Consider the following 22,609-nt stretch of genomic DNA (forward strand, 5'->3'; position numbering starts at 1 on the left):
CAACCAATTTACACGCGCGCCAACTTAGTTTTTTTTTCTTCCCGCCATCCGCTTTGGCAAGCTATCCGAGAAGAGCAAAGGCGGACATCAAGGCCATGGCCATGCCAATCACAGACATGGACACAGTCAGCGCTGCGGAGGCATTGATGTGGAACGAGCCGTGGACGTCCGAGCCGAAATCGTCGCAAGCACCGCCCGATCCAGAAACGCCGATGGTCTGGCACTCGAGGCAGTTGGGCATGCAATCCATCGAGTACCAAATCTGGCCATTGCCAATGTCCATCAAACGAGCATAGCCAGTCGGTGTCGCCACGCAGGCGCCGCTTTGGAGGGTCGTGGCGGACGTCGCGTTGCACGCAGTGCCAAGTGTGGCAGTGATTGTCGTCTCCTTGAGCGGATGGGCGGTGATCCACTTGTCGCCGTTGGTGCTCGAGTAAATGCACGTGCCTGGGGCACCCGTAGTCGTCGACGCGCAGGTGCCGCAAGCGGAGTCGCAGCCGATAGAGTAAGTAACCTGCGTGTCGGAGATGACAACAATCCGGTAGTACGTGTTAATCAGCGCGCTGAAGGTGCAAGCTCCCGAAGCCACATAGTTGGTGGCGGCAAACGGGATGAAAGATTCGCATTGGTCTTCGGTGAAGACGCCAAACGCAGCATTGACAGCAAACGCCGGCTGCGAAAGTGCAACCAACGCCAGCACCATGCACACGGGCATGAAGGCGACAGATCGGGCGATGGCCATCGTGATGGTATCTGCTGTTTTGTTCAATTGAGCTAGTCAAGTTGGGTGAGTGGTTTTAGAAAATGGAGGGGGCGGGAAAGCCCGTCACGAGCGTACATTATTTCTCACTCGTACCCTGGCTTGAAAAACTTTACGGCAAGCAGTTTGTGGAATGTGAAAAGTGTGAAAGATGAAAAGTGTGAAGTCGTGCCTGCTGGGACACCGCTCACGCGAGCAAATCAGTAATCTGCTCACCTCCTCGTCCTGGTTCCACTGTCGTCTTCTCCTTCTCGTCAATGTGTACAGCACACAGACAATGTGGTTTGATGCGCGTTTGCCAGCGACGTTATTGAACACTACTTTTCCAAGGGTGAGGTCGTTGGTGCGCAGTTTTGCCTTCCTTTTGAATTCAGATCATTTTGGGAGAAAAATGTTTCGATCGACTTGTTGATTTCCACATCCCCACGCTACCACAGGCTTTCCCCCGCCCCCCCCATTTTGCTCTGCTCAAACCTCTGATACCCCAGTTTATTGATGAATTTAACAACTCTTTGCAAGGTGTCTGGCGACTTTATCTCGCGTATTTTGGTAGTTTGGGTGAGAAGTGGTGTGGTGGTTGTTTTTGATCTGGTTCCCACGACCCCACCTCCCCCTTTCCAGCTGTCTCATAGAAATTCAAAAACTCAAACCTCATCCGCTGGTAGTTTGATGTTAGATTTCCAGCGCAGTTATTGGGCACGTCGCTCATGCGTAGTCAAGCAAAGTGGTAGGTCTGAATCGGATTTGAGAGTTTTGCTGAAACGCTCAAAACAACACACGACATTGATCAACCCACCTGTAATCCTGAACAAAGATAAAAGACTGCGTAATTGTAACGTTGTTGAAATTCCGTCATCTGGATATTCCAGATCTACACGAGCCATCCCAGCAGCGTCCACAGAATTGCCGCAAAGTGAAAGAACGAAAAGTGAGCACAACTTTCGAGGCAAAAAATCGAGCAACGTAGGGTAGAGAGAAACACAATATCACTGCTCTATACGCATTGTCGATCACCCGTTCTGTGTTACTCTCGTTCCCAGTTTCAACTGGACTGCCTTTTCCGATTCGGGCATCGCAGTCCATTTCGATTTTTGTGCGTTTCAATTTGCTTTCGAGTTATTGTCGCGATCTCTTTTTTTTTTTTTTTTTTCGCTGAAACAACACGCAATGCATACAACGACTTTCATGATCTGCCACTCCAACCCAACCTGACCAATATTCATGCACTGACTTCTTTCTTCCTGCCATTGGAAATGAAAATCTCGTCCAGAGCCCGCTTTGAGCCATGGCACAAGCACCAGCAACCTCGAGCAACGGAAAGCCCATTCCCTCGCAGGAAGAGATGAGCCTGCTCGCCATGCCCCTTGGCCAGCTCCAGACCTTTGCCAAGCAGATGGACGAGGTACTTGCAGTGGTTTTGCGCAAAGTCCCCATGCTCGCCCCGGACTGCAAAAACATGCGGCAGGATGACAGTCGCGCACCCAAACTGACCATGCTTGTGCTGTTTGCATTGCTGGTGGCTGTGCAGGAGGTCCGCTTCCTGATCCAGTCGCTGTCACAACTGCACCAAGCTGTCAAGCGCTTTGAGGAGTCCCGAGACAGCCTTGCTCAGCTTGGCGACGCCAAGGAGGGTACAGAGGAGCGAGGCGGTTGTTCTGCGCCGTCTTGTCCTTGCACTCTGCTGTGTGCGCTCACGTTACTTTGGCTCTTTTGCTTGAATGTTTAGGCTCCGATCTGCTCGTGCCGTTGACCAGCTCGGTAAGGACGATGCTCGGAGGGAACTTGACATTGTCAGTCGCGTTGTTGCTGATTTGTTGCTGGTTTCCACTTGCCATCTACATCTGCCGTTGCACTCCAGCTCTACGTTCCTGGCACGCTCGCCAACGCTGGCAAGGTCATGGTGGATATTGGCGCCGACTACTATGTTGAGCGAGTGCGTGCTTTTGACTGACTCGTCGATTTTTAGTTTGCGTGACTCGCACACCAGTCTGACATCTCATCTCTCGATGTGGCTGGTTTTGTGTTTCTCGTTTCTGTTTCTGTAGAGCGTCAAGGACGCATCGGCCTTCTTCAGCCGTCGCATTGCCTTCCTGATGGACAACATTGAAAAGCTGCAAAAGACCATCGGCACCAAGCGTGCCAACCTCAACTGTATGTCCACGAAACTCTCGCGTGCCCATCCAACTTTGAATCCACGCGTTGCGATGTGTAGATTTTTTTTTTCCCCTGGTCAATTCGTTGGCTAATTTGTTTTTGCTTCGGTTTTCTTTCGTTGTTGTTCAATGCGCAGCGCTCCAAGACATCATCGACCGCAAGACCCAATACCAACAACAGCAAATGCAACAGGCGGCTGCTGCTCAGGGCAAGGGTGTCCGCGCATCCTCATAAGCTGCCATCTCAAGACTTGCTCGAACAACACTACTTTGTTTCTTGTTTTCGTAGTTTTCTGTGTGCATGTTTTCATTTCCCAAAGAAACACGTTCATTTTCATGTCGTTGCGTCTTCAGAGTTTGGAATGGGAAGGATGGAGGCGGGCTCCAAACTGTGGAGTGTCATTGGAGTGTCAGCAGCTGCAGCTGCGAAACAAAAACGCGACAAATAACACCACCATGATTCTAAAACCTCCACCAAAGGATTTCTCAATTTACTGGTGGTAGCTTGTGTGTGTTTCAGCAAGCAGTCTTTGTTTGGATTTCTGAAACACGACTTTACATTTTCGAACTTCTCAAAATTCTCGCATTGAACCATGCTCACTGTGGCGGTCACTCTGGCTTCTGCCACAAGCAGCAGTGCTGGAAGCTCGGTTGCCGTCGCTGGATCTGCTCTGGCGCGACACAGCCATCACCATCTGTTGCGCACTGAGATTGGCTTGACCGCGAAGACATTCTCATGCAATGCATCCTCCACAGCACAACAACGGTCGCTTGCCGCTCCATTCGCGACCGACCTCCCGATGCAATTGTGCATGACGGCAGGCGTGTCATTGTGCGTGGCCCCGCTGTCGGCACAGTCCGTTCTGGCGCCGGTGCATGCCAACCGAACGACGCCGATGGCGGGAGCGGTTGGTCGAAATCCGCCAAGACGCGCGTTTGGTTTGAACGCTGGTTTGCACGCGGGCGTCGGTCTCGCCTCTGCGTCCTCTGGCGGACTCACTCCGGCCATGCGGGCACAGGTGGCTCATGGCAAGCGTTCACATGCCCTGCTTGGCGGCGGATCGGTGCTGCAGAGCGTTGGCGCACCCAGCGACTTCACGACTGCTCAGATTGGCGCTCGGCATTTGGTGACGGAAGCAATCACCTATATTGCGACACGCATCGGGTCGGGCTTCATTGCTGGTGCCGGTGTCGCCTGGTCCTACTTGAAAGCTCGCGAAGAATGGCGCAAAAGGTACCCGTCGCAGCTTGCATTTGTCCAATTCTTGTGGTTTGACGTTTTGACTTTATGATTTGACTCTGTGATTTGGCAGGTCGTTTCTTCGACGGGTGAATCTCTCACTCAACTCGTTTGGCGAGGATGGACACCTTCTTATCCGCACCCTCTTTGAACGAGATCTTCGGTACGGTGCTGCTGCTGCCGCTGGAAAAATTGCAACTTCTGGCCATGTTGTTGCTCACTTGTCGTTCTGTTCTACCCCCCCCCTCTCTCTCTCTCTCACAGCGACGTTTTCATGAGCAACTCTCGGGCTGCCACCATCGTGCTCGACGCCGCGCGGAAAACGACGGCAGAGAACGTGCTGCTGCCGCTGCCCGCGGAAGAATCGTGGTTTATCTACACGACAATCCTCAACGAGATTTCGTCCATGTTCGCCTCGGCTCATTTGATGCGCGACATGATGTCGCACCCGATTCCTGGCGTGTCGGGTCGTCGAACGGTGATTCGTCGCCGAGCAGTGATTGCAGATGAGGCCGCACCCGACCCAAGTCGCAACTCGCTGGGTGTGGACGCTCCGACAGACGCAGAGATGCAGCAAGTGCTCGATTCCATCACCATGGCAGTCAGTAAGACCCCCACTTTGCCTTCCAAAGACGAAGCACCCAGTGCTGCAACCACGACATCCAGTCCGTCCCCCGTCGCACTTGCACATCAAGCCAGCCATCAAGCCAGCCATCAAGCCAGCCATGCTGCAAACAGCTCGGCTTCGCGCATGCAATCCGAGCGTTATGTCTTTGCGCTGACACGTGAAATGGCGGATGAAGTGCGCTTTGAAAAGCTTCGGTAAGCTGAAGCTGTTTGGGTGGTTGAATTCGTGTTGTCAAGACTTGACGATTGACTCATACTTCCCCGGGCTGCTGGGGTGCCAATGGTGCAGAATCATGCTCATCAAGGAATCGACGCTCGCAAATTGGTTTAAACTCTTCTCCAGCGAGGCGGTGCAAAACAAGGAGCTGCGCCTTCAGAGCGAGGAGCTGCACCAGCAAGGTCGGTGGGCTGCCCTCTCGCAATTTGCGCGAAGTTACCACGAGCAAGTCGCTCGCGAGCGTGCCAACGGTGGCTCCCTCGACGTTCGCTCGCAGCACAATTGGATGCGCATTGATATTCCAATGTTGCAGCCGCTCAGTGCCGCGGTGCCGCACCCGCACTACGTCTCTTCGTGATTCTTTTGAAATCCCTCTTTGTTTTTGCTTTGGGTTTTTTTAAGTTTAAGAATAGTACAACTCACCAGCCCTTGACCTGGATCGTCTGAATAACCAACCTACCGACCCGAATTATCGAACAAACAAAGCCAAGTCGTCCAAATGCGGACGAGCTCACACATTCAGCCGCGCATTACCAGAAAAGATTTTCCGCCAACGTGCGCGGCTCTTTCGTTGACGGCGCGGCAAAGAATAACTGCCCCTATTATAATCCAGCACGTGCCTTTCATCCCATGGTCGTGCTTGGTTCGCTCAGGCGCAACATACACTGCTCTACACTGAGCAATACGATCCCTTTGATCTTGGTCCCTCTTTTCCACGTGGAGATCTCTGGTCTCTTCACTGCTTTGCCTTCCTTCTCCAGAGCTGCGCCTCCCCCCCCCTCCCCCTTCCGCTCCCCCTTTCTCATGTCCCTACAATGCACTCTGCATTGCCCTGCATCAGTCGATCTGCGCTGTCGCATCTGCACAGTGCTTCTGCTTGAGTTTTTTTTTTGTCCACTTTTTTATTTCCATGTGCTCGCTGCTGTTGTTGTGCATTGCTCATCGGCCGTCGCCTCGCCGGTTGGACAGCGACGCTGTGCCGTCATTCGAGACGTACAAGTTCAGCGCTGGCTGTGCGTCGGGATCGTAGTCAATCTCGTCGGCCGCGTCCGTGATCAGGCTGTTGAAGATGTCGTCCACGACGGCGCGCGCGTCTCTGCGCGACTTTTCGATTTGCGCTGGCACCAGATCGTCCGAAGGTGTCTGTGTGAGTTGCCGGTAAGTAATTTTTGCAGCACAAAGGTTCAAAGGTAGTCAAACAATGTCAGTGGGTGAGTTGTTCCAAAAACAAAAAATAAAAGGCCTTTTCCAAACCATGCATCTGAGCAATCCACTTCGCTTCAAGCTCGGGCGCTTACACGAACATGGCCAAGTCTCTCCAGAGCGTGCACTTCGGCTAATGCCGCTGCGATTGGTGCTGTGGTGAAACGGTCCCAAAAGCAAAATCAATCAAAAATGCGCACACAAAGATTCTCAGAATCCCAAAGATCCATACCTCCTGCCGCCCGCGGTAGAGTGTCGCCGCTTTTCTCGCTAATGTTGTCGTTGATCAAACCAGCCATGGTCGGGTTGCTGAAGGCGTGGTCTGGCGGACGTGGTCTGTTTTTGCAAAGTCAATCATCAGTCATGTTTTCCTCTCAAACGAAATGCACCTCCACGCAACGCGCAACCGAGCATCCAACCTACGCTTTAAATAATGGGTCTCCGGATTTCAACGTCAATGCCATCGTAATCTTTGCAACCGCAAGCAATCAAAACCGAGAAATCAGACACAATTTTGTCAAGCACGCACTCCATCGAGACTCCCTCCACCCTCACATACTGTCAAAATTGAATTGTCCTGGCGTTGTGTCGCACTGTTGTGAGCATTCAGAATGTATCTTCGGACGGTGGAGCCGGCGCCTGCAAATTCCGCCAAATCAACCTGGACGTAGCCCAGTTTCTCGAATGACTTGCCGCCTTGTCTTTCCTACGACATGAGTTTGCGCACAATGTTCGCGGCAGTATGAGAGTCAAGGGATGTGCTTGTCGCCAACGAGAAATCGCAACAACGCGGAGCGATTTCGACCGAGCGAACCCATCCAGCACCTCCCGCATGCTGTGCCTTTTCTTTTTCTTTGTAATCCCTTGTGTGCGCACATTCTTGCTTGTTTCATTCGTTACCTTGCGCACGGAGATTTTGACCATCCGGGACGCGAGCAGACCCTGCTTGTTGGCGACCGTCGCGCAGTCAAACTCGAAGCGCTCCTCCCAGTTGGTCGCATGGTCGCGAATGTTTTGTCTGGTCGGACATACGACGAACGCAAGCATGTCATGGTGTGTGCAAGTCCCAGAACGAGAGTGAGTTTGGCAGGGTCCCACAAGAGACCAGACTGGTGTGTTCAGCCAGCCAGCCAGCGCCAAACCTGGTGGACAGCTCGCGGAACTTGCCGCCATCGGTCAGCTTGATCTTGCAAAACACGACACCAGAGACGAACGGAATGGACGACAGCGAGTTGAGGTTGAGGACGACGTGGAAGAGGAACTTGTTTTTCATTCAATCTGCTGTAGTTGTGGGAGTTGCATCTCACTTTGAGCACAAAAACGACTGGGGGAACAGGTGAGCAAGAACGAGCAACGGTACTTGTATTCATCAACAATCCATCAAGCAATTTTGTTTTTATTGTTCAAGGGATTTGGGGGAAGGGATTGGGGGAATGAAAGCTCAATTCGGCTCAGGCAAAGAAGTGGGCGAAACTGCATCGCTAGAGCTCGCAGCAACTTCGCCGAAAGCAACACTTGGCGGAGGAATTGTGTCTGATGCCAAAACCGCGGCAGTAGGGTCTGTCGATGAGGAAGCGGGTGCAGCATCGGATGCCGCGTCGAGGGTCGAATCGAGGGCCGTCGAATCAGAAGTCGCCTCGCTCGGCGCATCCCAGGTAATGTCCTCTGGGTTTGGCGCTGCGGGAAGGAATGGCTCGCCGGGGAAGATCCGGTCAAAGATGGCACGCGCTTCCTCGGCCACGTTTTGGATTGAGCTGTCGCTTGCCATTGGAGCGCATAGGATGACATTGGCAGGCGTGTCGGTCTGCGCAGCAACTGCAGGCGCGTTTGTCAAAACGTCAAAGTAGGCCGACCACAGCACGACAGGCCGCACGCTGCTGGGCGCGTTGTGGTCAAAGTAGTGTGCCACAATGCCCCCGAATGCTGCACGAGGGTTGGTCAGCTGGGACGCAAACGCCTGGCAGGTCAAATGCACCACCATCGCGCCAGCGGGAGCCGCACCCGCGTTCGCTCCCAGCTCAACCATGTGGACGAGGTGTCGATTGCCGTACGTGTCAGGGGGAATACAAACGAACGAAATGCGCGCGTCGGGGTTGACGGGCGGAGCAGGTGCGGGCGTTGCACTATCCGCGCTCGATTCTTCGGCGCCGGGCTCGGTAGCAGCGTTCGACGCGTCGCCAGCTGCTTGGTCTTTCAAGCCGACAGCGGGGAAGACGGAACGATTCGTGACGAGAATGGCACGCAACGTGACGATTGCCTCGGGATGGTCGCGAGCAACAGCAGAAGCCGGCAGAACGTGCTCGGGGCTGGCGACGAGCCACGGGGCAAGCATGTGGTGGCCCTCCGTGTCCACAAAGCCGGCGAATGTTGGAGACGACACTGACTCGGTTGCGCACGTATCAGCCGGTGTCGAAGGAGACGCGGACGAAGAAACCAGCATGGATGCGAGGTCGGCACGCAAAATGTACGTGCCAGCAAACACGGCGCACAGACGACAGAATGCCTGAGACAGCTCTGCCACGCCGTACTGCGACCACAGCATTGGCGTGCGGCTGTAACGGCCCAACGACGACAAGTACTGGCACAAGCGATCGACGCCCTGCTCGACGGTCAGCGCAGCCCTGGACGACAGGGGCTCGCCAGTAGATGACTCGTCCACAGCCGCAATGGCGTAAAGGACAATGTACAGCAATTTAGGCGACAGTTTGCGCTCGGCGCGAAGCCACTGCACGAGCGACGTGTCCTTGAAGCGGGTAAACTCTGCAAGGACATCGGGATCCACCTGACTGGCGTCTGTAGGTTGCTGCAAGTAGGGTCCCAGCGCAACGCAGAACGAGAGCAGCTTCATCAGCACCCGCTTGTCCAGCATCCCGAACGCAGAGGACGAGAAGACATCGGCGCGAGAGCACGGCACGGGCTGCGGCGCCTCTCCTGCGGGCTCCGACCGGGCAAAGCACATCTGGTCGACCGGCTTGAACTCGAGGTAACGGCCAACATTCGACGAGATGAGCAGCTCGACAATGCGGCTGCGAGAGAACAGACCGCGAGGCGAGACGTCGAGCGTAAACCGCCGCGACTGGCGAGCCAACGGTGCCCAGATGTCAGCCGCGGAGGCCAACGGCTGCTCGACAACGGCGTTTCCAATGGGGTAGAAGCGGTCTGCAGCAGCAGGCAGCGGGCGACGCTCGAGCTCGAGCGGCTGCGATGACGCAGGTTCGCGCAGAATGCTCGAAGCCGAGTCGGCATTCTCGGCCGGTGTTTGGACGCAGGCAGCCTCCGTCAGTGCTGTTGTCGGCTTATCGTCTGTCGTGCTTGAGCCTGCGGCAGGAGAAGCGCTGGGAGCTGCAGTCGAGCTGCTGGTCTTGCTGGCGGGCCATTCTGGTGTCAGCACTTGACCGAGCTCGTCCAGCGTGAACGAGCCGCCCGCTGCACCGCCATAGTAGTTGTTTGGGTCGAGATGCAGCACTCGTTTGCCAGCGCGGGCAGCAGCGGCGGCAACAATGGACTCGACGAGCCCCGTGCCGAGCACAATCACGTCAAACGGCCGCTCGAGCTCAGAATCTGCCATGATAGTTGTGTTTGTTGTTGGAGAAAATGAGCAAGGAGTGAACTGGCATACAGCAAAGCTTACAAGATGAATTATTCGAGAAGAATGGAGAGTTTGGGGAAGGCGACGAGATGAGGAAATGGCTTGGATTGAGCGAGTGAGATGAAAATTCTGAGATTGCTCAGCCAAAAATGTTCCTGCTCAGCATGCTGCGTTGACGCAGATCGAGTTCGTTGAGCGCTGCATGATCGATCGACAGGTACGCTTGGATGCATCTCGACGGGGACCATGATCCAGCTTCAGGATCAAAAGTTGCAGGCAATGCTCAAGCAAAACGAGACAGGCTGTAGATGTAAAATCTCAGATGAAGATGGTCCAGTCATTATTGGTTGTTGCGCATTTTGGACAACCAACAGTTCTATTTGTTGTTGGGAGACCCAAGTTTGTGTGCTGTGTTGGCGGGATGGACGCGGCAGACGCAGACTTGCTGGCTGCTGAAGCGCTGCTCGAGGAGGATGGCGCCGCCGGCTGCTCGCTGCTGTCCAACGCTGTGGATGCCGCGTTGTGCGTTGATGACGACGGACGCGACGTGAGCAATCTGGACGCCGAGATGGCCATGTTTGCAGACGCCTGGGACGACGCAGACCAAGCAGCAGCAGAAGCAGAAGACGATTCACTGCTGAAGAGCGACACCCACGGACGCACACAGGACCCCGACGACTCTGCGCTCGCTGCCGTAGATCTAGCCACGCTGGCCCAGGCTGACTGGTCGGCCGAGTGCAGCGGCGCAGACGGCCAGCGCACGTCGCTCGGAACATCAACGCCAGATCGAAACGCGCGCGAAACAAGTCAATCTCCCGCCCTGAAACAGCAACCAGCGCAGGTCGCGCATCCCATGATGATGGAGACCACCTCTGCCCAGACCCGCAGCGCTTTTACTGATGGAATTCCAGCTGCTGCTGTACCAGGAATGCAAGCTGCCCACACTGCCCCGGAACAAGGAACGCGATCGCCCAAACCGAACGCTTCGTTGAGTTCGTGCTCGAGCAATCTGTCCGCGTCGTCCGTTGCGAACGCGGCAGAATGCAAACCCATCGACAGTGCGGTGGATGATTGGATGCAAATGAGCCAAATTGACGAGGACATTATGTGCAGCATGGATTTAGAGGCCATCACTGCGACGTTGCCCAATCTGGGCCATGCAGCCACAATGACGACAACAACAACAACAACAACAACAACAACAACAACAACAACAACAACAACAACAACAAATGCTAGCAAGAATGGCACTGCAATTCCAGCACCCACCGTCTCCACGACCATGCATCGCGCTGCTGATAAACCTGAAACTACTGACTCGATTTTGCAAGCCGCCGCTGCCAACATGCCCCCAACAGTCCTTGCGACAACACCGGCACCCAAGCATCCACGACTGGCTCGGGTACTGCGCTTCAACATCACGTATGCCCAGAAGGGAACTGTGGTGGTCACCACGTCGGACAAAAATACCACCGTGCAGCGACCAGAGCTGACCGTGTTTGCCACGCGTGCCAACGACGGCGTGCAGTGCATCCTTCGCCTCCGTGATAACTGGATTTACACCCCCGTGGCCCCCAACCACGTTTGCAACCTGGTGTCGACTGCGCCGTATCCGACGGACGATCCTGGCGACTTTGGAAATGACGGCGTCTACCGGCCGCTGGGTGGCGCTCCGATGGGCGACATGCTTTCCTTGGATGTGCACGAGTACGTTATTGACGCATCGCCCGCAAGTGCACTGCTTGTGCTCCAACCCGACTGCCTGGTGACTGGCACGCGCGTCGCCGAGAGCGTCTTTTGCAAACGGCGCGGTGTGTTGAACGAGCGTTTGCGCGGACCCACAGACTACAGTGCCCCAGCACTGTTGTACGGCTCAATGTTGCACGAGCTGTTTGAGATTGCTCTGGCGGCAGGGACGTTTACGGCCGAGTTCATCACGCAGCAAGTTGCTCGGGTCTTGTCGCAGTTTATTGAGGAGCTCTATGGCGTCGGGGACGACGAGAAGGCGGCCACTGTCAAGCTATGCGACTCAATCCCGGCCATACAAGAATGGGCGCAAAGGTTTTACAAGTCCGAGCCTGGAGGTGCAGAATCAGACGTGCCCTACAACGACGCCCCCGGAAACGCTCAAATCAATCACACGCATCGCGTTGCGATCAGTGCGGTGGTCGATATTGAAGAAAATCTTGTGTCTCCTGCGTATGGTCTCAAGGGCAAAGTGGACGCGACCCTGGAGGTCGTTGTACACCGCAAGCCAGTGCTGAAACGAGCAGCGTCAAGTTGGCGCCCTCCCGGCGCCGCTCCTCCTGCTCCTCCTGCTCCTCCCGCATCCACCCAGCAGACGGAATCAGCCCTTACAACCCGGCACATTGTGCCGTTTGAACTGAAAACGGGCAAAGCCTCCGGGACGAGCGCCATCTCCCACAGCACGCAAGTCACTCTTTATACACTGCTCATGTCGGATCGATACGAGAAAAATATTACCAGTGGACTGCTGTACTACCTCAAGTCTGGCACCATGCAGGGTATCACCCACACTGCAGCCGACCTGCGGGGCATTATGATTGCGCGAAACGAGCTCGCAGTCCACCTTTCTGGCCCCAGGTTTTATCCCGAGATGCTGAAAAGCCCTCGACAGTGCAAGTCCTGCTTTCAATTGGACAACTGCATGATCATCCACAAGGCTCTTGAGCACGGCAATGCCGAGTCTGCAGGGTTGGATGAAGGCGTATTCGAGGCGAAAACGCAGCATCTGAACGTGCACGAGATTGCTTACCTGCAGCATTGGATGGAGCTCATCGCCTTGGAAACGGGCGACGACATGGCTACTCGTCACGAACTATGGACCATGTCCAGCGAAGCGCGCGAAAGTCGCGGGCGCTGCCTGGGGTCGATGGTCGTTGTGTCTGCACGTCCGGTCTCGAAGGAACCAAACGCACCATGGCGTTACAAGTTTGCCCGTCATCGATCGCATCCGGCCATAGCTGCGATTCTTTCTGACGAAGCTGACGATCTTGCGGGAGTGGAACTCGACGACTTTTTCACCGAGGACCCTGACGACGGCGACGAGCAGCCGAGCACCCAAGGCTCGTGTATTCAGCCAACCGCTTGCACTCCCGTGCGTGCCGCTGCGAGACGCCAGTTCCGGCAGTCCATGTCTCCCTCATTACTGGACACGTCGTTCAATGTGAATGACCCTGTCATGATCTCACTCAACGATGGAAGCCAAGTCGGCCTGAGCACAGGTAGTGTCAGGGAAATTACTCCAGATTACCTTGTGGTAGTCGTCGCCAGGCAGCTACAAGCTCGACGATCGTCGCTGGCTGCAGACAAGGCAAGGTCAGCAGCAGCAAGAGCAGCGACCACAGGGGATGGTGCTGCTGCTGCTGCTCTTGCTGCTGCTGCTGCTTCGGAACTGGATGGACTGCTTCCCGACGACCTGGATATGGCTTCTTCGTCGCAAATGTCATGGGATAATCCCGAGTCAGCTGCACCCGTCGGTGCCTCGGCTTCAGTGCCAACCCTTCAAGATGATGCGCGAGCAGATGCCCGTTCCGTTCACTCGTCTCATTTTTCGGCTTCTCAGCACAGCCGCGCGTCCGGCCTTCATTCCTCTGCTGCAAGCTATCTATTTGCGGCATCGAATCCTGGCGGGACGCAGGTGTCAAAGTGCATCCCTCGGCTCATCAAACCATCCATGCTGTCGGAGCCCGCGCAGAACATGAATGCCGAGCTGTTCCGTCTGGACAAGGAGGAAATGAGCGTTGGCACTGGACTCACGCGAGACAATCTGGCGAGCCTGTTTGTTGCGTCCGCCAACGCTCGCCGTCGAGCCTTGATTGTCGAGTTGGCTGCGCCGACCTTTGACGAGCCTTCCGTCGCGGTTGCAGCCGTACCCACCGATGCCAATGCTGCCGCTGCTTCAAACCTCAATGTTGACCAGCTGCGCGCCATTGACTTGGTCCAAAGGTGCCGCGATTACGCATTGATTCTGGGCATGCCGGGCAGCGGCAAGACAACAACGATTGCCGAGCTTGTTCGCAGGCTGGTAGCGCAGGGTCTGTCAGTGCTGCTTTGTGCCTACACGCACACGGCGGTGGATAATATTTTGCTGAAAATGGACGACACAATGAAAGGCGTCGAGTTTGTGCGCCTGGGCAACAGCGATCGTGTCCACCCCAAGCTCGCTCATCGCACTGCCCAGCATGCACCAGGCGCCCAAACAGTTGCCGGCATTGAGCAGCTGTACACGCAAACTCCAGTTGTGGCGGCCACCTGCCTCGGTATCAACCACCCGCTGTTTACACGCCGACGATTTGATGTCTGCATCATTGACGAAGCCTCCCAAGTCACGCTGCCCGTGTGCCTCGGGCCCCTCCGCTACGCCGACCGGTTTGTTCTGGTGGGCGACCACTACCAGCTCACGCCGCTCGTCCGCAACCCCACCGCACGCCAAAAGGGCATGGCCGAATCGCTTTTCGAACGCCTTTCCAACGCGCATCCCGCGGCAGTTGTCTATCTGGAGCACCAGTACCGCATGAACCGCGATATCATGCTCCTGTCCAACACGCTCATCTATCAGCATCGCCTCAAGTGTGGGTCTGCGGCCGTGGGCGCGGCCAGCCTGGATTTGCCGCGCCTCCCCGAGCTCGCGCGGGCGCTTTGTCAAGAAGACCTTCAGCAAGGAGGGACGCAACAGAGCAAACATGATGTTGCTTCTCAGCGAGCTCCCGATCCAGGCGACCTGCTTTTGGGCGACGCAGACGAGTCTCTGTTTGACGCGCTCCCGTCCGAGGTGGAACGCGCGCTCGAATCTGAACATCACCCTTCCAATTCTGCCGACACTACTGGGCTGCCGCACCCTTCCTTTGCAGCTGGCAAGCGGCTTGTCGACAGTGGCACGCACTGGCTCCTGGATGCGATTGATCCTGCTCGCAAAGTCGTGTTTCTGGACACTGACCTCGTCCCTGCGCTTGAAGTTCGAGTGGGAGAGGTTCTCAAGAATGACACCGAGGCTTCGATTGTCCAGCAGCTCATGGCGGCGCTGCTCGAAGCTGGACTTGCGCCCAACGACGTGGGTGTGATTTCTCCATACCGCTCGCAGCTCAAGGCGATTCGACACTTGATCAACTCTGTGCAGCGCGGTGTTGAAATGCACACTGTCGACAAGTACCAAGGACGGGACAAGGAGTGCATCATTGTGTCGCTGGTCCGTTCAAACGCGGAGAAGAATGTAAGTTGTGTGTGCTCAGTCATCATCTCGGGTTGCTGCGTTGGTGTCGCCTATTCGTCACTGCTTGTTGCTCACCTGCAGTTTGACTAAAACTTCGAACGAAACAAAAAAAAAAACGCTTAGCTTGGCGACCTTTTGAATGACTGGCGTCGCGTCAATGTCGCCTTTACCCGAGCCAAGAAAAAGCTCATTATTGTGGGCTCGCGCTCCACAATTGAGCAAAGCCCTCTGTTGGCCAGCTTTGTCGAGCTGCTGCTCGTGCAACAATGGATTATCACGCTGCCAAAAGGAGCGCACAGCATGTTTGAAATGCAGCCCATCGCAACTCCACAGCGCAATCTATTCTACCAGACCGTGTCCAACCCCATCGTCCTGACGACGCCTCAGCGCCTTGCAGCAGCGGAGCGTCGGCGCGTTGCAGAATCCACTGCGAGTCCGGACGGCCCTCGCAAGCGCGTTCGGCGGCGATTGTGATCCGTGTTGCACTGTCTATATTGTACTATAGTACTACTCGATGTGTACATTCGTTCCTGGATTCGTTGTGAAGGTTTTTGCTTGTTTTTGGGAGGGTTTTTGTTTCAGGTCAGTCGAGTCGTTCCAGTCTGATTTTCTGAATCTTGGCGACGCATGTTTCGTTGTGCTTTCAGTCATGCTCGCTCGGTAGCGCCATTCTCGTCGACCTGCCGCGCATTACAATCACAGAGTAGAATGACTACTGCGTTCACGATGCCTGCTGCTGCTACCACCTATGCGACACGCGGCGAACTGGGATTGTCGGGCTCCAGCCGGCAATGGAAATCGAGTGGCGCGACCCCAGCCAAGACGGCGCGCCCGCAGCTCTCCCAGCTGGTGCGAGGGATGCGCGACGTTGTGCCTGCAGTCGCATTGAGTCAAGCACGCGTCACACAGACGTTCGGGGAGGTCACTGCCAACCTGGGCTTTGGCGAGGTCGAAACGCCGATCGTCGAGCAAGAGTCGCTCTTCAAGCGGTCGATCGGTGCCGATTCGAGTGTTGTCATGAAGGAAATGTACGCGTTCGACGACCCCGATGGCGGCCGGCTGTGCTTGCGCCCGGAAGGCACCGCTGGAGTGATGCGCGCGGTGCTCCAGCGGCTCGCTGCTGAACCCACCCCGTCCATCAATGCCGACGTCCACGCGAGTCTTTGCTACACGGGACCCATGTTCCGTCGAGAGAAACCTCAAGCGGGCCGGTACCGTCAGTTTCTGCAGTGCGGCGTCGAGTACCTGGGCTCGGCTGGCGTGGATGCGGATGGCCTCGTCCTGTACGCTGCCTGGCGTCTCATCCGTGAGCTCGGGCTTTCATCTCAAGTAGTGTTGCAGTTGAACACACTTGGGACGTCCGCTGAGCGCTACCGCTACGTCCAAGCGTTGCGGGACTATCTAGAACCTCGCGCAAATGAGCTGTCGGGTGAGTCGTTGTCGCGGCTACGTGGTCGCACGCCTGTCGTGGCGACGGGCTCGGATGAGTTGCGTCAAGAAGCAGCTGGAGCAAGCACCACAAGCGCTGCCGAAGACACGGGCATTGTCGGTCGTGTGTTGCGTATTCTGGACTCCAAGCACGCCCAGGACCATGCCGTGTTGGAAGCTGCTCCTCTTCTCTCGGACTTTCTAGATCCTTCGACGCACGCGCGGTTTGCAGAGCTGAAGGAGACTCTGGAAGCACTTGCCATTCCGTTCACCGTCAACCCGCGACTTGTACGCGGCCTCGATTATTACTCGCACACTGTTTTTGAAATTGTTGCAAATAGCGGGGTGCTCGGCGCCCAGTCCACAGTACTAGCTGGTGGGAGGTACGATGAGCTGTCGCTTGTGCTCGGTGGCAAGCGCAAGGTGCCGGCTGTCGGATGGGCTGCCGGTGTCGAGCGGCTTTCACTCGCCAGAGCATCGACACCCCAAGGACCGTCCTCAAAGACAGGCCAAGCTGAGTGTGGTCTTGCTGCACCTCCAGCAGAACAGCCTCTCGGGCCATTTGCAGTCCCCAACTCTGTCTTTTTGTCCTCGCGTCCGAACGCCATTCAAGCGGGGCGGTTGGCGCGCGTTGGAATTCTGATCGTCCCTCCCAAGCCCGTGTATCCTGATCAGCAACAGAGCGCACCGGCCGCGGTGTCGCCGCAATTGTCACCTTCCCAGCTCGTGTCGCTTCTCTACCAGACGGTGGAGGAGCTCAATCAGAAGGGGATTTGCACCATTCCCATTCTTGTTCGTTCGCGCGAATGCACAGACAAGCCAGCAACCAGCTCGCGCTCCGTTCCCATGCTTGGCGATCAATTACGCGCTGCAGCCCGGCACGGCCTGGAGCACGTCGTCCTGCTATATCCTGATCAAGCTGCCACCGGCACTGCCGTTGTCCGGCATCTTGCGAGTGCGCATCAGCAGTCCGTTTCGCTCACGTCGCTTGCAACCCATGTGCTTCAGCTGTCGTCATAGTTTTTTTCCCTCCCCCGATCACTTGTTTCAGTTCATACACTTTGTACCTTGCCTATTCCTGAACCACAGCACATGTTTGAAACGAGCGCTCTTTCATTTTCCAACCCTCGACATCTCTGTCTCTCCCCCGCCTCCACCCGCCGCCCCAAATTCGCTCGTGTTCTGGGCGCCATTCCCTGCCAATGCTGATGTCTCTGGCTTTGTTCTCATTCAGGTTTGTGCTCGCTGGTTCGAGGACGCCAACAATGATCACGGCAATGATAACTTTGCACGTGCAGTCGCTCCATTTGTATTAATAAAGAAGCTTTTTTCTTTTTTTTCAGTCGCTTTTTCTCATCGTGTTTTTCTCACTGTATTGAACAACGACGACGACCAAAAACAAGACCAAGACCAACCTCACAATCTGAATTTCTGAATTCACTCTTGATTAAGCAGCAAAAGCATGACGCACGTGAACATCCATTTGGCGCCTGCGACGGAGGCCGAGAAGGAGCAGCTGGCCCAGCTGCGGTCGGAATTTAACGAGCCGCATCCAGCAATGGAGGGCGAGCAGCTGCTGCTTCGCTTCCTGCGCTTCCACCACCACGACCTGAAGGCCACCGAGCAGCATGTCAAGCACTTCTTTGACTGGCGCCAGGACTTCCGCATCGACGACCTCACCATTGCAGACGCAAAGCCCTTCCTCAAGACCAATTTGCTCGCCATGCTCGACAAGACCGACAGCCATGTCAGTCCTGCTGCTTCTTCTCCTCCGTACTTTGAGTTTGCTGCTTGCTCATTGTCGGTGCCCGGTGGCTGGCTGCGATGGGGGAGAAGGAGGGGCGGTGGTGGTGGCGGAACACAATGACAATCTGTAATGCGAACGAACAGCTGTGGTCATTGACGAAACGCGCTCTTTTCCCAATGAATAAATGGGTGTGTGGGGGGAGGGGTTGATGGATGTACGGGTTTTGATGGATGCATGGGGTTGATGAAAGAGTCTGAAGCGGTTCACCTCGGAAACAGACCAAAGATTCTAGATGAACGGATTACTTACAAGAACACCAGCACATCCAAGTTTGCTCATTTTTGTTTCGCTGCTGGATCTCTTTTTGCCCCCATCGTCACAGGGACGACCGATCGTCATGGTGCGCTGGCGCAACTTCCACCCAGAGTCAACGAACGTTGCGGACATGCTCAAGGCACAGGCGTACTTGTTTGACACCTTGTTCAAGGTGTCCTCGCCGGCGCCAATTGACGGGTTTATCGCGCTGTGCGATTACTCGGATTGGGCGCTCAAGCAGTCGAGCCCGCAACTCGTCAAGTTGACGTTCGATCTCGCTCGTCGCTACCCGTTCACGCCAGTCACGTATGCCGTGAACGTGCCGTGGTACTTTCGCGTCGTGTGGGCGTTTGCCAAGCCATTCATGAGCCAGGCAGCCATTGATTCCTTCTCGGTGCTCTCCATGAGCGAGCTCGCTGAGCGCCTCACGCCCGACCAGCGTGAACCCGAACTTGGCGGCACGTTGCAGTTCAACTTGGACGAGTGGATTGCCGGGCGATTCAAGGCAGAGGGCATCGACGAGGCCAACCCTGGTGCGCCGCACTTGGCGTTCGACGACGCTTTGGCAAGGCTCGAGGTTACCTATGGAAGCGTGGCCTCGCACGCGCGTCTGGAGGGCTCGCTGCAAAAGCAGGGTGGAGGTGGCTACTTTGGTACTTCCTCGTGGAAGGCGCGCCAGTTTGTGCTCGCCCGAGACAACTTTGTCTACTACTTTGCCGACAGAAAGAGCAGCAGCAAGCCTCACCGCACGTTCGATTTGGCGACCTGCACTGTCGAAGCTGCCGACGAGAAGGCAGACAAGCCCCACACCTTCTACCTCCATGCTGGTGATCGCCGCATCACCCTGGCGGCTGCCTCTGACGCGGAGCGCGCGAAATGGATTGAGGCGCTGCAGTCTGCCATCAACGAGCGGAAGGATTCGGCCAAGGCCGAGCAGGAAGTGGCAGCATCCAAGTGATTGAGTGTGGGTTTTTTTTTTTTTTGTTTTGCTGTTGTTGTTGTCGCTTTCAGTTTCAGTAGTGGTGATGTGCACATTTGTGCATTACAACGCATCACGTGTAGCTTCATAAAAGCGCTTGCTGTGAAGCAATCAGCTCTTCGTTTTTAAAATGTTCCGACAACGTGCACAAACAGAATGCAAAGAAGTCTCAACATACATTTACTGTATTCATCCAAGATCAGAACCAGATCAACTATTCATCCTCTTCATAGTCCTCTTCCTCGTCTTCGTCCTGAAAGTCCAAGTCCTGATCACCGAATTCGGGTAGATCTGCAGGGGTGATCTGGCCGGGCATGCCGCCTCCTTCGCTGTTGATCGGGAATCGCAGTGATTGAACGAGCTGTTGCATCAGCGTAGTAATGCCAGCGTCTGTAGCAGCAGGCCCTGCGGCAGCATTTTGCCGGGCTTGAGGGGCCGGGGCCGCTCGTGGCGCAGGTACAGCGCCAACATGATCCTGTCACCAGCCCAATGAGTCGATGCAATGGAATGACAAGCTTGTGCAAAAGCACGGGAGGGGGGCTTTTGAGAGGACTTACAGCGGCATAACCTGGCATGAGCGACGCCATGATAGAAGCCATCATCTCGCGGACGCTCATCGACCTGAGCGCGTGTTGTTCTTCAGGCTGGGTGCGCTCTGTATATTGAGACTCGGAATCGGGTGGTGGGAGAGGATCGTGCATGTCGAAGCGCGCAGGGCGAGACTCTTGAGTAAGCGCACCAATCGCTCCTTTCAAGTCTACCCCCCAAAAACACAAGATCAGACAAAAACACAAACGAACAAAAGCCGTGGTAAGAAACAGACAGTGCACGATGACCACCGGAGCGGACTCGCCCTGCCTCACCTGAAAGAACAATGTGACGAACAACGTTGAGAGGAGTTTTGACGTAAAAGGTCTTTCGGACGTGCAGCCCGGCTTCAGACACGGGCGACTTGGCATCGTACAGTTGCATGACCGAATTGGCCACTCGTAATAGCCATGGAGCCACCTGTGGATTAGTCAAACATGCGGTCAGCATCAGAAGCAGAAGCACCATGACGCACAGCCAGCACACCATAGTACCTCCGGCTCCTTCCACAGGGAAAAGCTACGCTCGACATAGAGTGTCGTAATTTGATGCAAGTTGAGTTCGGAGGTAGTACTGGCAACATCTTTGAACAGCTCGTGTCGGAAGACCGCCCCAGGAGCCGAAATGTTACACCTGATCAAAGCAGAGTCAACAAAAGACGATTCAGTACAACGCTTTTGCGAACTCAAAGAAGAACGCGATTCACAGAGCACATACTTGTCCAAAAGCATCGGGAGCACATCGGGGAAGTGGAGCATGGCAACTTCAAGTTGCTTGTCCGCTTCGAGAGAAAGACGAGCAAACTCGGTCTCGATTTCGGCATCGGACAAGCGCTGAATGTCGAGCTCGGCTGCTTTCGCGGCGGCATTGCCCTTCTTGGACTTGCTGCTGCCAGCGCCGCTGTTCTGAGTACTGCCGCCTGAAGCGCGGTCGAGGAACTGCTGCGCCAATCGATACTTTGCGAGCGCGATCGAGTAAGCAAAATTGGGCAGCAAGGAGAGAGACCGAGCTTGGTCCCACTCGGAAAACAAGCGGCACAGCCAAGCCTCCTCCCCAGCGCGCAACGCGTAAAAGTCAATCATCAGCAGGACGCCCATGGGGTCGGTGTAGGGGTCGAGCGACAGCATGAACTTGCAATACTCCAGCGCAGTTCGCCAGCAGCCACGTTGACCAATGAGCTGCAGGTAGCGGAAGATGGCAAGGAAGACGTCACGGTTTTCGCGCCATCGGTAGGACAGCCGGCACGTGCCGAGCGCTGGGTTGAACAACGAGTGGAAGGACATTTCGAGGGCAAAGAGAGCCCGCTCGATCAGCTCGAGCGCCATGGGAAGGTCGCCGTGCATTCTCGAAACTTCGCTCAGCTGCACGAGCGATCCAACGTGGTACGGGTACATGTTGAGCAGATTCGCAACTGCATCAACTTGATAGCTGTTCACTGCCATGAGAAAGTGCTCCTGCACAGTTGAATAGGACGAGGAATGCATGATGCGAAACCACGCGTCCTTGGCAGACCTGCGGCGTTCCACCGTATCGGAGCGGGTATCTGGCTCCATTGAAATCCCACCGCGCCCAGACAGTGGCCAGGTGTCTTTTGGCCCGGCAAGCCAATACGTCCGGCGAACAAGCGGGCGTTGGCCTCGCACATTTCTGCGCACAACACCGCCGCCGCCACCCCGACGCTCGTCCCCATCGTCGCCAGTCGCGGCAGCTGCGATCGTGGCTGCGCCAAACATGCGACGCATCTCGACATCGGCTTTCATGTTCTTGGCTTCCACAAACAGCACAGGCCTTGCCGACGCTGCCGAGCCGGATGCAAACACGGGTGTGTTTGTGTCTGCCGCAGGTCCAGTCCAGACCAGATCGCCGTACTTTTTCTGTACCTCGCGGATGGCGAGATCAATTTCGTCCAGCTCTGCAGTCTGCGCGTCGACGCGAGCAGCAGCCGAGCTTGCTGAATCGGCGCGCTCCGTAGCGTTGTCGTTCGAGGCAGAGTCGCTGGCTTGTGCCTTGCCCTTGCCCTTGGCCTTGGCCTTGGACTTCGCCTTGGATTTCGCCTTCTTGCTTTGGCTTTTGCCCTTGGCCTGGCCTACAGGAGCGGCGTTTTTGCCCTGTAACTTCTTGGCGTGCTCTTCTGCGCCCTTGTCCTCGTCGTCCTCGTCGAGCTCGCCCTTGTCCTCGTCGCCAATGTCATTGTCGTTGTCATTGTCGTCATCTCCGTTGCCGCTCATCAGCAAGTCGAATACATTGCCCCGCTGCATGCGCCTTGAGCTTGACGGCACCACTTCGTCCTCGTCCTCGTCATCGTCCAGTTGCTCCTCGACGTCGCTGTCCTCGTGCTGGTCCTCCGCATCAGCCTCGGACACTGCTTCAGTGCTCGTCTTCTTGCCGCTTGTAGTCTTGGTGGTCGATGGGGACGCCCGTGGCGGCGGCAGTGGCTGCTGCTGCTCGCTCAGGGCCTTACGCAACGCTCTGGCACTCATTGCTTTCACGGGATGGTGACACAATCAGCGAGAAGTGTTTGCTGAAAACA

General features: G+C 55.8%; 9 protein-coding genes across 9 annotated transcripts; 5 read left to right on the top strand and 4 right to left on the bottom strand.

Moving 5' to 3' along the window:
- Positions 1-61: 61 nt before the first annotated feature.
- Positions 62-742, bottom strand: CAOG_00595 (hypothetical protein; the record flags this gene model as incomplete). Its single annotated transcript, XM_004365409.1, has 1 exon — positions 62-742. One exon carries the CDS (start codon positions 740-742, stop codon positions 62-64), a length of 681 nt encoding a protein of 226 aa, XP_004365466.1.
- A 1,091-nt stretch (positions 743-1,833) lies between these two features.
- CAOG_00596 (prefoldin) lies at positions 1,834-3,254 on the top strand. The gene is made up of 7 exons (XM_004365410.2): positions 1,834-1,853; positions 2,031-2,162; positions 2,289-2,391; positions 2,487-2,518; positions 2,619-2,693; positions 2,806-2,911; positions 3,051-3,254. The coding sequence occupies exons 2-7, from the start codon at positions 2,046-2,048 to the stop codon at positions 3,146-3,148; spliced, it is 531 nt and encodes a 176-aa protein (XP_004365467.2). The 5' UTR covers positions 1,834-1,853; positions 2,031-2,045; the 3' UTR covers positions 3,149-3,254.
- Positions 3,255-3,449: 195 nt separating this feature from the next.
- Positions 3,450-5,463, top strand: CAOG_00597 (hypothetical protein). Its single transcript, XM_004365411.2, has 4 exons — positions 3,450-4,147; positions 4,227-4,316; positions 4,418-4,975; positions 5,070-5,463. Exons 1-4 carry the CDS (start codon positions 3,507-3,509, stop codon positions 5,353-5,355), a joined length of 1,575 nt encoding a protein of 524 aa, XP_004365468.1. The 5' UTR covers positions 3,450-3,506; the 3' UTR covers positions 5,356-5,463.
- Positions 5,464-5,886: 423 nt separating this feature from the next.
- CAOG_08428 (hypothetical protein) lies at positions 5,887-7,605 on the bottom strand. Its single transcript, XM_011271697.1, has 7 exons — positions 7,343-7,605; positions 7,101-7,218; positions 6,760-6,906; positions 6,624-6,670; positions 6,433-6,536; positions 6,296-6,354; positions 5,887-6,140 (listed from the first exon to the last, which is right to left on the bottom strand). The coding sequence occupies exons 1-7, from the start codon at positions 7,471-7,473 to the stop codon at positions 5,937-5,939; spliced, it is 810 nt and encodes a 269-aa protein (XP_011269999.1). The 5' UTR covers positions 7,474-7,605; the 3' UTR covers positions 5,887-5,936.
- CAOG_08429 (hypothetical protein) lies at positions 7,495-9,805 on the bottom strand. Its single transcript, XM_011271698.1, has one exon. The coding sequence runs from the start codon at positions 9,766-9,768 to the stop codon at positions 7,642-7,644; it is 2,127 nt and encodes a 708-aa protein (XP_011270000.1). The 5' UTR covers positions 9,769-9,805; the 3' UTR covers positions 7,495-7,641.
- A 335-nt stretch (positions 9,806-10,140) lies between these two features.
- CAOG_00600 (helicase) lies at positions 10,141-15,112 on the top strand (the record flags this gene model as incomplete). Its single annotated transcript, XM_004365414.2, has 2 exons — positions 10,141-15,022; positions 15,104-15,112. Exons 1-2 carry the CDS (start codon positions 10,211-10,213, stop codon positions 15,110-15,112), a joined length of 4,821 nt encoding a protein of 1,606 aa, XP_004365471.1. The 5' UTR covers positions 10,141-10,210.
- A 636-nt stretch (positions 15,113-15,748) lies between these two features.
- On the top strand, positions 15,749-17,470 carry CAOG_00601 (histidyl-tRNA synthetase; the record flags this gene model as incomplete). The annotated part of the gene is made up of 2 exons (XM_004365415.1): positions 15,749-15,871; positions 15,932-17,470. The coding sequence occupies 2 exons, from the start codon at positions 15,749-15,751 to the stop codon at positions 17,468-17,470; spliced, it is 1,662 nt and encodes a 553-aa protein (XP_004365472.1).
- A 330-nt stretch (positions 17,471-17,800) lies between these two features.
- CAOG_00602 (hypothetical protein) lies at positions 17,801-19,688 on the top strand. Its single transcript, XM_004365416.2, has 2 exons — positions 17,801-18,197; positions 18,580-19,688. The coding sequence occupies exons 1-2, from the start codon at positions 17,913-17,915 to the stop codon at positions 19,468-19,470; spliced, it is 1,176 nt and encodes a 391-aa protein (XP_004365473.2). The 5' UTR covers positions 17,801-17,912; the 3' UTR covers positions 19,471-19,688.
- On the bottom strand, positions 19,659-22,606 carry CAOG_00603 (transcription factor 25). Its single transcript, XM_004365417.2, has 5 exons — positions 20,797-22,606; positions 20,574-20,712; positions 20,355-20,499; positions 20,049-20,248; positions 19,659-19,966 (listed from the first exon to the last, which is right to left on the bottom strand). The coding sequence occupies exons 1-5, from the start codon at positions 22,557-22,559 to the stop codon at positions 19,706-19,708; spliced, it is 2,508 nt and encodes an 835-aa protein (XP_004365474.2). The 5' UTR covers positions 22,560-22,606; the 3' UTR covers positions 19,659-19,705.
- Positions 22,607-22,609: the final 3 nt, after the last annotated feature.

Source organism: Capsaspora owczarzaki (assembly GCF_000151315.2).
Source record: "Capsaspora owczarzaki ATCC 30864 unplaced genomic scaffold supercont2.1, whole genome shotgun sequence".
Taxonomy (NCBI): Eukaryota; class Filasterea; order Ministeriida; family Capsasporidae; genus Capsaspora; species Capsaspora owczarzaki.